The sequence below is a fragment of the Cydia amplana genome, chromosome 4 (assembly GCF_948474715.1).
Source record: "Cydia amplana chromosome 4, ilCydAmpl1.1, whole genome shotgun sequence".
Taxonomy (NCBI): domain Eukaryota; kingdom Metazoa; phylum Arthropoda; class Insecta; order Lepidoptera; family Tortricidae; genus Cydia; species Cydia amplana.
This window is the reverse complement of record NC_086072.1, coordinates 8,644,048-8,660,550: the sequence shown is the minus strand read 5'-3', so window position 1 is coordinate 8,660,550 and position 16,503 is coordinate 8,644,048. Positions and strand designations below refer to the sequence as shown.

Below are 16,503 nucleotides of genomic sequence, written 5' to 3'. Positions count from 1 at the left end.
TGAGCATAGTATATGTGGGGCGCGAGTTTACAGAACACGACATACTTAACCTTTTCAGCGCCATTTCAAACACCGAGTCTCTATGACTCTATAATGTACTGACTGGTTTCCTGATATGTCTCGCCTCTGGCCGCGAAAAGGCTAAATACGTCGATCACAGAACACAACATTAAATGTACCATAAACCCAGCACCGTTACGTCTACTTACAATACTTACACAGATGCTTATAGAAACCGAAGATTACATTAAGTCTTATAAGATTAATAATAGTACGTCACTAATATGGCAAAGTTTTCAATGTAGCGTTTCATATTAAAGTCCTAATTTATTGTCGCACATTCAATCGAGTTAGGTATATTAAATTTCATAAAAAAATCTAAAGACTAGGTGGGCTAAAACACAATTTTTCCGTTCTGACCAAACTTCATTAGGAAGAGATAGAAAAATAATTATAATAAAAGACGATAATACTTAAGTATGTAGCGGTAAATGATAATCTTTTAACGATCATAGTTGTCTCGGCGTCGAGTGGATGCGTATTTCGTTTACTGTCCACTGTTGGCCGTCCAGCACTGACACATGACAAGGCACTAACAGCGCGGCCCTCTTCATTTATTCCCTTATGTTAATTAGCTAGCTGCACCCATACACATCATAGTTTAAAATCTAAACAAATTTTATTTATAAAAGTGTATATTGAAATTTAGCCAGCTATTCTTATCTAGTTAACGATTAAGCTATATAACTATAGATACTTATGCGTACCTATTTATAATCTCGATAATACACAAGGACGGTGTAAGTAGGTAGGCGAAACGAGATACTTCCCACTATAAGTAGATCTGTCCGATTAATGACGTCGACGTCACATCAAAAACTGCACTTGTAAATATTTTTATATTACCTAATACATACCACAATAAATATATTTTAATAAAGGCACAACAAGGCACTGTTTCATCGAGATGTTATCACAATTTTAATAATTAAAAGTAGATTAAACTTTATCCAATTTATTTTTACCTACTTAGTCAAAGAAAGGATAGGATTTCCATTAGTCTTAAAGCTAAAGATTATTGGAAACCTAGCTTACTATTAGTATTGCAACACTGCTACTTTCGACGAAGAAAGAAGGCTTGCATCGAAACTACGAGTCAATAGAGTCCTCAGCCGCGCGCGAGCACTACACAAGTGACGAGGCTTTACATAGTGACTAGCCATTATTACAGTCATGGCCTACCACTTAAGGTTACCTACTTGGCAATTTCCATAGCTCTACATTTTGCACTTAATCAAAATGGACACTATACAGTATACATTCTATAATACTTAACGCAGAAATCGAAATCGAAATAAGCAATGCCGAATGCCCTTTCACTGTTAAGTATACATGTAGTACAGCGATTATACAGAGCGTAATTCTATCTCGTTTGAATAAATGCAGAGACTTCAAAAAAACAATACTGTATTACTTACACGTGAGAGTCATACCGGGCTATACCGTACCAACATAACCATAGTCACACGACATAAACACTTCATACACACGCAACTAGTAAATGTCTGCAATGTACACGATATACATTTGGTATCGGTCGGGGCTCCCCGCCGGCCCTAGAGCCAGGTAAGCACGTTGTCGGCCTTGCTCGGCGTCGAGTTGATTAGCGACTGCACGTCATCCAACAATATGTCTGCCGTGAATTCTCCCATCTGAAATTGCAGTTTGGTTATATCAGTAAAATGAATCACTGTCGGTAAGTGTAAGGCCTGAGTGGACGCTCTAGTTGGGCGTGCAGCGGGGCGGGGCGTGCGGCGTGCATGTTAAACAAATGCAACCGTATAGGAGCGGCCTTAGTGCACGCTGCTCAAATCCCTTGTGAGCCCGACGCCACGCTGCACGCCCCGCCGAACGCTCCGCTTCGAGCGTCCACTCAGGCCTTACACTAAGAAGTTCATAACTACATACGCATAAATAATGAGATAATAAACACATTATAACGAATCACACCACTCAATATTATTCAATTGCCACTATCATCTACCGTTATTTTGTTAACATACTTCCAGCTTGAAAAACTCCGACTTAAAGAATTGGGACAGATTTGACAGTACGAGTAGACTTACAACCGGGCATTCTTAAAAGGGGTAGGTACGTACAGAAAGCTGCAAAATAGCTTGGACACATTATGAATTGAATCATTCATAAAAAGACCATGCAATTTTGCGGCAGGGTATACATTCTACCATAATTAACCTTTTCAACGCTTTTCGTCCCATGCTAAAATGTGGCTTATACGCCAAATGGTTGCAATATGAAGAGCGAAAATAAACCTTATCTGTCAGCAGGAAAATTGCTTTGACAGCGTCCGTAATAGCCTTTTTAGTGGCTGTTGGCGTCATGGGCACGACGGCACTCGACCACTTTAGTGGCTCTTGGCGTTGAAAAGGTTAAGTTGGAAACAAATTATCGGACGCGGCTGACGGACGCGGCTGACGCGCGCGACATAAAAGTGTGCACAGTCAGGAACATCCAGCGCGCCAGATTTCTGTCGGATGTCCGAAGGCTCAAGGTTACGTCCACGGCTTACCTCCGATAGTTTGCACAGTTCAGTGTATATTCATTATCTAGATACCTATAAGTCGCGTCCGTCAGCCGCGTCCGATAATTTGTTTCCAGCTTTATTCAATCATGTTTCGTCGGGGCGCACCTGTAAAGTGTTGAGGTCATCCGTAGAGTCGAGGTTGTCGGCGAGCGTGATGTCGGTGTCGAGGCTGGTGCCGGCCTCGCTGCTACAGTCCATGCGGTCGTCCATGGCCAGGAAGTCCTCGGGCGCGTACGACGGCACCGCCATGCCGAGCCCGCTGTCGGCCGACTCTTGCCGCTGGTGCTCGCTCAGCCCCGACAGGAACGGGTCCATTGCCGGCTCGCCCCCCGCCGGGCTCACGCTCGACGTCAGCGACGACACGATGGACGACGACGCTTGCCGCGCCATTAGCTCTTGCTGGAAGGTTAAAGTGAACGTGTGAATCGCAGTTGATGGCTACAAGACCGATTACAACATTTTTAGGGTTCCGTAGCCAAATGGCAAAAAACGGAACCCTTATAGATTCGTCATGTCTGTCTGTCTGTCCGTCTGTCTGTCCGTCCGTATGTCACAGCCACTTTTCTCCGAAACTATAAGAACTATACTGTTGAAACTTGGTAAGTAGATGTATTCTGTGAACCGCATTAAGATTTTCAGACAAAAATAGAAAAAAAACAATAAATTTTTGGGGTTCCCCATACTTCGAACTGAAACTCAAAAATTTTTTTTTCATCAAACCCATACGTGTGGGGTATCTATGGATAGGTCTTCAAAAATGATATTGAGGTTTCTAATGTCATTTTTTTCTAAACTGAATAGTTTGCGCGAGAGACACTTCCAAAGTGGTAAAATGTGTGTCCCCCCCCTGTAACTTCAAAAATAAGAGAATGATAAAACTAAAAAAAATATATGATGTACATTACCATGTAAACTTCCACCGAAAATTGGTTTGAACGAGATCTAGTAAGTAGTTTTTTTTTAATACGTCATAAATCGCCTAAATACGGAACCCTTCATGGGCGAGTCCGACTCGCACTTGGCCGCTTTTTAACCTTTCCCTCAATCAAGGGAAGCTAGAGCTCTGTACAGTATGGTGATGGTGGGCATCCGAAGAAGAAAATAAGGATCTGTTTAGCTTTTAAAAGGTTTATTGTAAGAGCATTTCTTGATGTGTATTATTGAGCGGCATCGTCTTTTAGACGAAGCTCGTTAAATAAAGATTAAAAAAAAAAAAAACATTTTTAACAAGCTTTTATTAGGTCGACCTGTATGTAACTATGTAATGGAATCTAAGGTGACTAATTTAACCATCTTCCAAGGATCGTAGCGTCATGAAAATTGACAGCTGTATGTAGTTCTGATGACAATACAATAATATGGTACTGTCGAACTGATCTGATGATGGAGACTGGAGGTGGCCATAGGAACTCTGTGATGAAACAACGCAACCTAATTGTGTTAGGAGTTTTTAGAATTGTCTCGATGAGTATAAGTTGTCTGTCGTAAGAAAAGTACAGTCAGTGATAAAAGTTTGTAACCAAAAATAAAATTTTTGCCAAAAACTTATTACAAATTGATTTGTAAACATTGATGTTTGTAAAAATGTGCTGAATAAGTACTATGATATCCGGTACACAAAGACGTTATTTGTAAAGCAAAGAAAAAAATAAAAAAGCAAACCAAATCCCACCATCATAATATTTTTATTTATGTTAATCTGCATGATGATATCCGGGATAAAAAGTATAGGTACTATATCCTTCCCCGTGGCCCAAACTATCTTCATACCAAACTTCCTCTATATAGTAAACTGTCCACATACGGGGTGTATGTTGACAGTTTATATAAGGTAAACGGTTTAAAGCGCTAAAGATGTAACAAGAGTATAGGATAGCTATCCCTACCAGACATGCAGCTGCCTCGACCGTGGAACGCGTAGGTACCTGTAATCTGATCTCATGCTGCCGCTGCTTGAGCCGCTCCCGCTCGAGCTGTAGCGACTGGAGGCGCATCTTCTGCTGCAGCGTGGCGTTGTTCAGCCAGCCGCCGCCCGCCGCGCCCGCGCCCGCCGCCGGCGTGCGCTGCAGGTGCTGGGCTGGGAACAAACAAACGGACTTTTACTTCAATGGAAAACATCATCGCCTAGAACGAGCGAGACTAGATGTTGCTGATCAGGAAATTCTGAAAGTTGTGATTGCCTTAGCTCAGCTATGCTGGCATTAAATTCAACGGACATATATAGAAAACAATAAAAAGAAAGTAACCAGCGATAACTTTGGTTTTAATGTGACTGGGACTGACTGGGTTTTTTTCATAAGGCCCAAGTTTTACTTACGTAAGTAGGGACACAGCTATACTAGAGAATGCAATGAGAGATGAATATCGTTATCTCATTCTAACAAATAGCTTTGTCCCTACTTACGCAAGTAAAACTTACAAGTGTATCTCGGGCCTAAGATCCGTTGTTTTCCTTTTGCAATAAAAATGTTATCACATGGGGAAACTTGAAACGAGATATAAATAAGAAATCGACTTTCGTCGACCCATAAGTAGAGCCTGGAAGAAATTAGTAAAAGGGTACAGTCCGACCACGCTAACTCGCCAATCAGTGCTTATTGTGATATGGTTAACTGTCAACAATCTAGCTCGCAAAAACTTACACTATATTCGGCTAACACCAGACTGAGGAATAAAACCTGCTTGCGTTGATCGATATCATAATCTGCACGCTAACAACTTACACAGTAAATGCAAGATCAACTTACGTATTCTAGGATCGAACCAGGAAGTAGTGCGGGCAGCATGATTGATGAAGTAGATCTCCCCCTCCGGCGTCGCTGCCTGCTCCCAGCCATCGGGCAGCGGTCCCAGGTCTGTCGTGTTACTACTTGTACTCTTCGCTGCTGAAATCAATCAGACGTACTCAATCAGTGAAAATCAAAAATACATGAATGATCCTCTCAACAGCGACTAGTTGCAAGGTAGAGATATAGTCTAAGACGTACGCGCACGTGATCGGTAATCAGGTGGACGCCGGGAAGGTCGCGAGCTCGTTCCAAGAAAACGACGGCGCCAGACGAACGCCCGCGCAGCTCCGCTGGCGCACTCGCCAAGTGAATCAGCCACACACAATACTAGGTAGACTACCTCACGTAGACTGCGCGTTATGAAGCGCTTATGAACACCACACATAGGCGCTCTAAAACTTTTAAACTTATAAAATACTACGCCTAGAGCAACATAGCATACTAATTTACCTTCATCTTACTCGACTAATGATATTCACACCTGTACAGCTCTTAAACGTGGAAGTGAAATGTGGAAAGGTGGTGGTAGTCGAAGGTGAAAGCGGTTCCTTGCGCTCCCGTTCACGGTGAGTTTGAGTCGTCTTTTATGCTACATCTAATAAAAGAGTGATCTGTACAATACAACGTGCCGCAGTAGTCCGGTTGGACTACTCATCTTGCAAAGGTTTACACTCATTCATACTTCGGCGCACAGTGGACATAAAGTGTCACCATTTATTAATAGACCAAGCTGTTCTGATTTACATGCGTGGTATAAATACAGAGGGATAGGTATTAATAACGGGATGAGTCCGCCACTAAAATTATCTGCCTATCCTTATGGGTTTACCCTGGTCGGGTTTTGTTGTTTTGTTTTTGTTTGTCACCCATTATTTTTAGAGGTAAATTTAATTGCTGCTAAAAATATAAAAATCGCTCTAACTAATTGTATACTAATTTAAACTTGCGCGATTTATATTTTGTACTGAGCGGTATATAGGAACCGCTACGGACCATATGGTCGCGTACGGCTAGACTTATTTTCTTACCACTTAGATTCATCCCACTAAAGGTGCTATGTGTATGTTTTTATGTTTCAAGTTAAGTGTATGTTTTTAGTTAATTTAATTGTGTTGTGTTGTGTGAATGTAAGTACGCATGCATGCGCTCACCCGAACAATGTTAACTTACTTCTAATTCTCATGTAAGTGAATTGTACAATTCTTATTCTCCCAACACGCTCCGGCTCTCGATTTGCCTCCGTTTAGGTATCCCGGTGTGTGACCCTCATCGTTGCCCCTACGGTGCGGACGTAGACCAGTTAGGTCACCACGGTCTTTCCTGCCAGAGGAGCGCTGGCCGCTTCTCCAGGCATGCCGTCCTTAACGACATCATCCGTCGGTCTCTTGCATCGGTCAATGTGCCTGCTCTATTGGAGCCGACCGGCATATTGAGAAGTGACGGCAAGAGACCTGACGGGATGTCTTTGATTCCGTGGAGTATGGGACGGGTGCTAGTGTGGGATGCAACCTGCGTAGACACGCTGGCCCCGTCACATCTCCACGGAACCTCTGTGAGGGCGGCAGCTGCTGCAGAGGCGGCCGAAAATGCAAAGGTGGGGAAATATCGCGGTCTCGGTGCCGAATACAGGTTTATTCCTTTCGGCGTCGAGACACTGGGTCCGTGGGGTCCTGGCGCTCTGAGTCTCTTTGGAGACCTTTCAAAGAGACTCAGGGACGCAACTGGGGACCCAAAAGCTGGCAGTTACCTCGCTCGACGCTTCAGTCTGGCAGTTCAGCGGGGTAACGCAGCCAGCATCTTGGGGACCTTGCCGCAGGGGCCGTTTTTAGATTTAGGTTAGTTTTATTTTAGAATAGTTTTTAGTTTGTATTTAGTTTAATTGTAATTTAAAGTTGTTTTTATTTATTGTTTTTTTTTTGTCATGTTTGTCATGTTTTGTTCAATAAAGAGAAGTTTTTTTATATTTATTTAAAAAAAAATCTCATGAGAAAATAAAATTCTTTAAACCCAAAAACAGAATAATACCTACTTAGTTCAATTAACTAAAAATATCACCTCGGCGCTCGGCGCCGGATAGTAGGGTACCCAGAAGGCTGGTGGCATGCAGGGCCGGATCTAGGGTGGCGAGTGGAGCGGCCACTCTAGGCGCCGGATGGCAAGGGGGGCGCCAAAATGGCAAATGAGAAAAAAAAGAGTTTTAAATGACGCGAGTGTGGCGGGGGCTCAAAATACGCTTGAAAACTTCAACGAAGGGCACCAAAACCCGATTTCGCTCTACCCTGATTAAGGGCTCGGGCCGGCACTGGTGGCATGTATAGAGGTGAATCCGTAAATACTAGAGCCAGTGCAGTTAATATTTGTGAAATCCGACGTAAACCACACTTTGTTATTATAAAGGCCTAAGCAATTAAAGTGGTAGGAAAGCAAGGTTCATATTAGGTGCATCACAACATACTTACTATTTTTACAGATGGATGAATGATTTTTTTTTTCAACACACTTGCTCGTAACGTGGAACTTATTGAATTTAACGATTGAACCGCTTATAAGCTCATAATCTGAAATATTCAGCGGCGGCGGCAGGCAGTATGACAGATGCAGGACTTTTACTATAATAATTCAAGTTTGATTAATGTGTAAAATTCGTTTTTTTCCTCGCAAGTGTGATGAAAAACGTCGTATGAAACGCGTGTGCATTGGTCATTACACACATTGGCTTTCTTATTACAATAGGTATCGCTTCGTGTGTAGTGACCATCGTAACACACTTGTATCACAATGTATACTATTATAAATACTCGTAAGTAATAATGACACGCATCTCACGCATCAGTTTAGTGTTGTTCAATAAATAAAATGAGAGATTTTCTTGTCTTGTTAACCACATTGATACAATAAACCAGCGGTCGGCAACCCGCGGCCCGTGAACCTGTCATTTGCGGCCCGCGAGCCTCCCTGGCTATTTTGTATGTAATATTGACAAACGACAATGTCTGATAAAGTCATAAATATTAACAGAGTGCGGCCCGTGTCAACTTCGTTAACTATACTATGTGGCCCTTGGCTGCTAAAAGATTGCCGACCACTGCAATAAACTAACCATTATGTATCATATAAAATAAACCATTAATAATTACTAATAAATTATATAAATTAATTTGCTTTAATGTACATACTTAGATAAAATAGGTACTCGGGTAAGAACCTAACTGTAAGTACCTATCTAAATATCAGTTTTTTTTTTAATTCTGAAAAATTTTCCGTGACTAATCATGGTAGGTATATATTTTAGAGAATGTATAATTATTAAATTATATAGGTACTTTAACACATTCACTAATGATGATATCAATTGTAAATTTTCAAGAAATATGTATTATGCGTTCATGTCTAAAATATTCCAAGTGTAAACATAGGGTACAGGTTCAGTACTATCGCGACTTCGATTAGAAAGGAATCCGCAATGAAAACACATTATTTGAGTTGAGAGACGATCTACTTAGATAGAGAGTTTGTGGAGATGAGGTAATAGGAGAGATAAGGTAAGACGGAGCACCGGCTCGGCTGACACTTGCTCGGCGCGGCGGCGCCACGGGCAAACACGGCAGCGGCCACGAACGTGACTACAGCACGTACCGAACTGTAGCTATCACAGGAATGCGTAAATAAGTGTGTACGTACGTACACGTGACGAGACGCCCTAAACAGCCTGACTCAAACTTAACGTACCTATGTAACGTACTAACACTATACACGGTGTAAAAAACAAATCTCTTTTCAAAATTATAAATCACTTTGATTGAGAGACAAAGAAGATACCTAGTGGTGACATTGTGGACGCGGTTCGCGGTTGATGTGTCGCAACGCGCAAGCGCTGAAAGCCGCTAGCGCCTGCCGGCCGCGCCCGCGCCGCCGGTCGGTCGCCTCTCAACACGACACCGATGTATTTTCCGAACACCTTTCATCGCTCGTCTCACATCGACCGACGGAAACAACGCGTTAATACCCGTCATAAAATCAGTTTTAGAATCCAGGTTATTTACTTGTTTTTATTTCAGTTCCATGATAATTTTAAACGCGGCTCTGTGGCCAATTAGAACACGTGAAAACGAGATCAAGAGAAACGTTCGCTTTTGTTAGACTTGTAAACTACCTACGTAAGAACATAAAACCGAGAAATTCATGTTAGTATGGTAGCCTGAACGTTTCATTGTTACAGGAAACGTTGAGTTGCTAAGAAATTGATTAGTTGTTTGTCTAGGTATTTATTATTATTGGGGTTTTGTGGGCCTTTGAGTGCCGCTTCGACCAAGCTGTGATCTACGAGGGGTATTCAAAATATTCTCGGTATGAGAATGAAAACAAACAAGTACGAAAAGTTTGATATTTTTATTTTTCAATATACTCCCCCCCTATGTCCATACACTTAAAAGATCGATCAATTTTTTTTTTAATCCCTCGTAAAAATATTTTTTATCTTTCGTGTAAAAATGCTCCTCCACTGCCGCCTTCAATGCTTCATCGTCAGAAAATTTATTTCCACGCAGATCCTTTTTAAGATTGGGGAGCAAAAAGAAGTCGCTGGGGGCTAAGTCCGGACTATACGGTGGGTGAGTAACAGTTTTAAACCCACGTTCAACAATAGCTGCCTTGGCAATATGAGCAGTATGGACGGGGGCGTTGTCATGCAGAAGCAGAATACCTTTGGTTAACTTTCCTCGCCTCTTTTCTTTAATTACATCCTTTAATTGACGTAGAATGTTAGCGTAGTACTGTCCTGTGATATTTACACCTTTTTCTTTATAATCGATTAGTAATACTCCTTCACAATCCCAAAATATCGTGGCCATGACCTTGCCAGCTGAAGGGATGACCTTCAACTTCTTGGGATGAGCTGAACCCTTAATGTGCCACTGCATGGACTCTTGTTTACTCTCTGGGTCATAATGATGAACCCAGGTTTCATCTCCAGTAACTATTCTTTGCAGCACCTCATCAGGATTTTCACCGCACAGGTCAATAAAATCGGAACAACAAGCTACACGCATGTCTTTTTGAAGCCGAGTCAGCATTCGCGGAACCCATCTTGCACTTACTTTTGACATATTAAGATGGTCATGTATAATATCATGTACGGTACCAATAGAGAGATTGGTTACTTGTGCTATAGATTTTACCTTCACTCGACCATCTTCCAATATAAGTTTTTCCACTTTATCAATATTTTCTTGTGAAGTAGCTACTACAGGCCGGCCAGGTCTAGGGTCATCTTCAATACTCTCCCTTCCGTGTTTAAACTCGCTTGACCACTTTTGAATGGTAGATAAAGAAGGAGCAGACTCACGGTAAACACAATCCATTTCCTCTTTTATGGTTTTTTGATTTTTACCCTGTTTTGTCAAGAATTTTATCACGCATCGATGTTCTAATTTAGTTAACATTGTCAATTCGCACAGGATGTTCATGTTTGTTCAGCAATTGCAGAAAAACAAAAGACTATCTCGGTTCGAATTATACTTTTTTTTAATGTCAATGAATAAACCTTAGCGGCCAGTAACGAAAGAAATTTTAGAAGAGGTCGTAAGATATCAATACCGAGAATATTTTGAACGCCCCTCGTATTGTGACGGCCCTTTAAAGTTCACTACTAATGCCCGTTGAATCCAGGAAATTCCAGATTATTTAGGCCGTAATGCTTGTACCTCATAGGGTTCCATTCCAGTATGTGTCGCCCTATTAGGTAGCTACTTCTTTTGGACATTAGTGGTCCGCAGGAACAGAGTCTAGGTATAATAAAAGTCTAAAATAAATAATTGACATGCTGTTGTCAGCCAATGTGAAATATTAAAAAAAAAGTTATTAAACTTTTTGAGGTAGCCGAAAAAATTTAAAGAATCTAGTTGTTGCTTGAGAAGGTACTACTCGTACCACGTTAGGTACTCACGTTACAGCGTCACGGTCACGATGAAAGGAAAATAAATGAAAATGAAAATTAAAGCTCCAATTTATCTTCACAGTTCCAAATCAGTTTTTTATACGAGTATGTTAAATTAAAATTAACTATAAACTAGCGGTCGGCAACCCGCGGCCCGTGAACCTGATATCACTTGCGGCCCGCGAGTCTCCTTGGCTATTTTGTATGTAATATTGACACACGACAATGTCAAGTCTAGTCATAAATATTAACAAAGTGCGGCCCGCGTCAACTTCGTTAACTACTATGTGGCTCTTGGCTGCTAAAAGGTTGCCGACTGCTGCTCTAAACCATTAAAAGCCATAAATATATAAAAAACGGGCTTTAATGCCCCCACATCCATAAATTTTGAGAAAATCAGAATTATATTCAGATCCTCCTTTGCGGTTTTCTGCTACCATAAGGCATTTTTATGTAGGTATACCTATACAAAAACGTTTGAAACTAAGGAAGGTTTACCTATAACATAACTATGGTGTATTCAATAATGAAGTTGTAAATACTTTAAAGTAAAGTTACCTGGTGCAGGCGCGGCGGGCACTGTCTGAGCAGTCTGCGGTGCCGGCGTCGCGAGGAGGGTCTCTGCGCTCTGGTGCTGAACACCCGCGGTGACGTTCTGCGCTGCCAAGGACTTTCGCGGGTCCTCCCATGTTGTCGTCTTTGTTATATGGCTGGAGAAGAACAGAAGGAACTCGTTAGAAATCTAGCTAACAGTAACCATTTATATGAGCAACTTTGGGGACCAGTCAAATCGGTTTTATCAAATATTCCAAAGTCGCCGCGTAGTCTTTCTAAAATGGCATATCTACTTAGGGCATACTGATAATTCCTGGAACTTGCCACTTAGAAAACGAAAATTAAAAAAACATATACAGGGTTTGAAAAAGGAACTCTCTGGCAGTATATTACTTTTTAATTTGTGAGACTGTCATTTGTTTTTTCATCGTGACGTTGGGTTGAAATTCGTGTGTCGTTGTTGCAATGAAGTTAAGTCGTGAAAATTTTCGAAGCATGATTTTTTACGATTTTCGATGTGGTTTAAGCTCAGCAAGAAAGTTGTCAAAGACTTCAATTAGCATTTGGCGATGAAGCCCCATCTCGTAGCTGTTTATTCGTGGTTTAGTGAGTTTAGACGAGGACGTGACCATCTCCATGACGATGAACGTGAGGGCCGGCCGGCGACAGCGGTTACCGATTGTAATATTGATACTGTACGACAACTAATTGAAACTGACAAAAAAATTACCTGTCTGCAAATTCGTACTACCTTAGGCATCGGAATGAGTCAGGTTCAAAAGATACTGCATTTGCACCTTAAGGTTCGGAAACTTTGTACGCGATGGATACCGCACGATTTGACGGAAGACCAGAAAGGACTGCGTGTAGAGTGGTGCCGTAAAATGACAAAAAAATTTGACGGCGGACAATCAACGGCTGTATATAATATCGTGACAGGTGACGAAACCTGGGTTTACTGTTTTGAACCAGAAAGGAAAAGTCAATCGGCGCAGTGGGTCTTTCCTTTTGATGACTTGCCGACGAAAGTTAAAAAAAGTCGAAGCACTGGTAAGAAAATGGTTGCTTCTTTTTTCGGAAAATCAGGGCATTACACCACTATACCGCTTGAACACCAAAAGACAGTAACTGCAGATTGGTATGTAAACACGTGCTTGCCTAGAGTGTTTGACAAAGTTCGTGAAAAGCGTCCCCGTAGCAAAATAGTCCTCCACCACGACAACGCGTCGGCACATTCCGCCAAGGTAACGAATGCGTATTTGAAGGCCTCAAATGTGGAATTAATGACTCATCCGCCATATAGCCCCGATCTCGCACCATGTCATTTTTTTTATTTCCAAAAATTAAAGATAAACTCAGAGGTTTACGATTTACAAGCCCGGAACTGGCAGTGAATGCTTTCCACGAAGCCATCGAAGAGGTCCCTAAGGAAGACTGGACCCACTGCTTTTCACAATGGTTCCAGCGAATGCAAAAGTGTGTAAATAGTGAGGGTATATACTTCGAAAAACAATAAATATGTCATAAGGATAATAAGTCGTTTCATTTATCAGAATCCAGAAACTTTCAGTATGACCCACGTATTGTCGGGAAATTGGGGCCCGTGGCGAGGTGGCCTAGGGGTTCATGGTGATAAGAGGGAAGAATAGCTACTGACAAATAGGCACTTTTTTTTCATAGAATTTCCATTTCGGGGGATAACGGTTTCCACTAACTAAATCTTAACAAATCACTTTTGATGTCGATTGCTTCAGCATAATATATTCTAGGTTTATAGGTTTCACTTTAAAAACATTTTTTTTTTCATTGAGTCATAAACATACTAAAAAATCATGGAGAATGGAAAATGTTTTCGTCACTTTTCCTTTTGGTAATACATTATAATGACATCGACTTCATCAGGTTCTCATTTATGTGAATTCACTTGAAAGCTCCTAAAAAATGAGTCAATCGTTATCAATGTGATCATTATCATCGTTCGTCTCGCCTTACGTTAACTATCGCGTTTTCTCAGCCGAGAGGTTACCTAATTACAGGTATAGGTACATTGAGATAAGGCGTGTCAGGTGAGTGGGTACTGTGGGGCAATTGATACATTTTAATCTAAAAGAACCTCTACGAAAGTATGCGAGTCTAGATGATCTAAGTATTCTATGATTTTAGTGGGTTTGTTTCTTTCGTGTTTTTTACCGTGACGTCCAAACTTCCAAGCCGATAATGGAAAATGATGCCAATATTTCAAAATTAAACAAAATCAAAGTTTTGTAACCACAAAACTAAGTGTTGTTTGTGTGTGTGTGTAAGTATTGTGTTTTGTTGTTGTTGTTCGTAAGACACGCTTAAATTTTTAGACTTTCACCAACCTAGCTTGGACTCACGACTAGTCCAAGCTAGGTAAGTAAGCACCTTAATTTAAATTGAATGTTTCGCTGTAAAAAAGAGATCTTGATATAATATAGTTATCGTTATATTTTTATCAATCTAGAATTCCTTAACGTATTTCGTAGGTACGACACCTGCGAAAGTGCGAAACTGACAGGCTTGGCGGTAGCTAATATTTTCTTTCTACAATTAGGTTGTTTTACCTAACTTTTATATTAGACAGGATGTTAAATAAGCATAGAATCAAATTAAATTACCAGTTTATGCAGCAGGGTTTTTCACGTAGAAAAGCGGAAAAAATTATGAATTTTAAATTGTATATGTTTTTTAATCTATATTATTTAAGGAGTAAAGAAATAAAAACAAAAAAATCTAAGTATACTGTTCCTGTATTAAGTACCCCGTAAGGAGACTATTGTTACATACTAAAGTTTTGGTTTTTATTGTGAATTTCATAATTTAAAAAATATTTAATCTTAATACCATTCCAATTAGCTGACCAAGGGCGGGTTTAAATTCAGCAAGCTGTACCCGCACCTTTTTCATTACTTACACAATTTGTTGCACAATGTTTAGATAAATACTTACCTACTTACTTCATGTACCTAAGATGGACTAATTACCTACCTAACCCTTATATTATACCTAAGAACTGATGTAAAAAGTAATGAAATAAATGCATTTGTATTTGTATTTGTATAAGTATATAGTTTGATTTTAAAACGTAATAAATAAAGAATTGCGTTGGAAAGTGTGTGGGTGTACCTACCTACACCGGTCGCAAATCAATTTGAACGGTATGGTAATGAACTTGGCCGATATCGTTATCAGCTGTTTCCCGTTACTTGCCAGAAACAAAACTCCTAATAGGTAAGGTACCCAAAGCTTGAATAACTCATATTCTTGAATAATAAACTTGTTACATAAAAAAGTCGAAAGGTATTTGATAAAACAATATCACATTAATTAAAATAAACTTAATAACAAATATTCAGTTTACTTGTAAAATTGCACATGAAATGCCTGATTCACGCGGCTATGTAGGTGGTACTGTAAATGAAGCGTATCAGATCCACATCGTTGATTTTTAAATAGTTACCCATGTTATCCTATCTGCTACCTTAATTATTCCATTAACCTAAGTATGAAAAAAACATTTATATTATAATTATTTAATGAACGCAAGTAATAGTTCATATTATAGTTGTGCAGCATGCAAGATTCACGTGTGTTCTTCATAGTTCCCAGCTGCCTGCCATAAAAGGTTACCCATTGGTAAGGTGATAACGTGTGCAGGTGGTGGGGCACAGGTGTACTGTGGCTTTGGCGCATCAGCATAAACAATTATATGTATATACCTGCAGACGTAAAGATATTCCTAACAATAATTACTGAATTTACTGATAAACACGATTTACTGGTTGTGTATAAAAATAAAATGGCCGTTATTGAAATGTATTTTATGTATCATTTAATTTTTCAGTCTCACGTCTCACCTGCATAGGTAATAACTACAATGCATGAGTTGTATTGAATATGACCAAAATAACTCTTCACTACCTATTGTTGTATAATATATGTACTTATCTTAAACGCCTTTTATTGGAAAATGTGCTTGATTGTCGAAGTCTTTGATGTCCATGGCTTAGTTAAGACCAACTACTACTAAGAACTCGCTTGACCATGCAAGACGACTCTTAAATTATCACCAGGACTACTTATGTCTATTTTTTTGTATAAGTAATTTAACCTTTTCGACGCCGTGTCAAACACAAAAGCTGTCTCTCAGACGCCACGTCACCGAAGTGTCAAAACTTAAATTGAACTTTATGCATATGTAATTATAGCCTGACCAGTAATATATGATAATTGTCAAGAGGGCGCTGTTATTCTCATGTATAGGGTGACAATTCAGTGTAGTATGAAAAAATTAGTTCCAGTGAAATTCCGCAACATGGCGCACCCTCAATAGATCCTGGTTCACCTATATGTACCTAGGTTTATGTTGCTCTGTGGTCTATGACCGATTAATACGTCTTTGGCGTTGGACCTGCGGTGCGTATATATCGGTCATTGGCGTCCAAAAGGTTAACTCTACATAGCTCAGTGGTTAGATGTAGGTACTTACTGTTTGCATTGCAGCACGGTTCACGTCTCACGGCGGGGAGGAATTTCCAATATTCATGTAGGTCCCTGGCCTACTGTTTAATAATCAAAAGTACCTTTTCCACGAGAAA

The 16,503-nt window shown here is 40.3% G+C and overlaps 1 protein-coding gene across 3 annotated transcripts in view; it reads right to left on the bottom strand.

Moving 5' to 3' along the window:
• Window positions 1–999: 999 nt before the first annotated feature.
• Window positions 1,000–16,503, bottom strand: part of LOC134663193 (transcriptional coactivator YAP1) — a 51,429-nt gene continuing 35,925 nt past the window's right edge. Inside the window, exons 2-6 of one of the 3 annotated variants that reach the window (XM_063519571.1) lie at window positions 11,888–12,039; window positions 5,353–5,487; window positions 4,531–4,682; window positions 2,711–3,004; window positions 1,000–1,712 (exon numbers count right to left, since the gene is read on the bottom strand). In XM_063519571.1, the coding sequence (XP_063375641.1) occupies window positions 1,617–1,712; window positions 2,711–3,004; window positions 4,531–4,682; window positions 5,353–5,487; window positions 11,888–12,039 (829 nt within the window). In that variant the 3' untranslated portion in view covers window positions 1,000–1,616. Of the gene's footprint in view, window positions 1,713–2,710; window positions 3,005–4,530; window positions 4,683–5,352; window positions 5,491–11,887; window positions 12,040–16,503 lie in introns of all 3 variants that reach the window. The other 2 variants (XM_063519570.1, XM_063519572.1) reach the window with 2 other exon arrangements.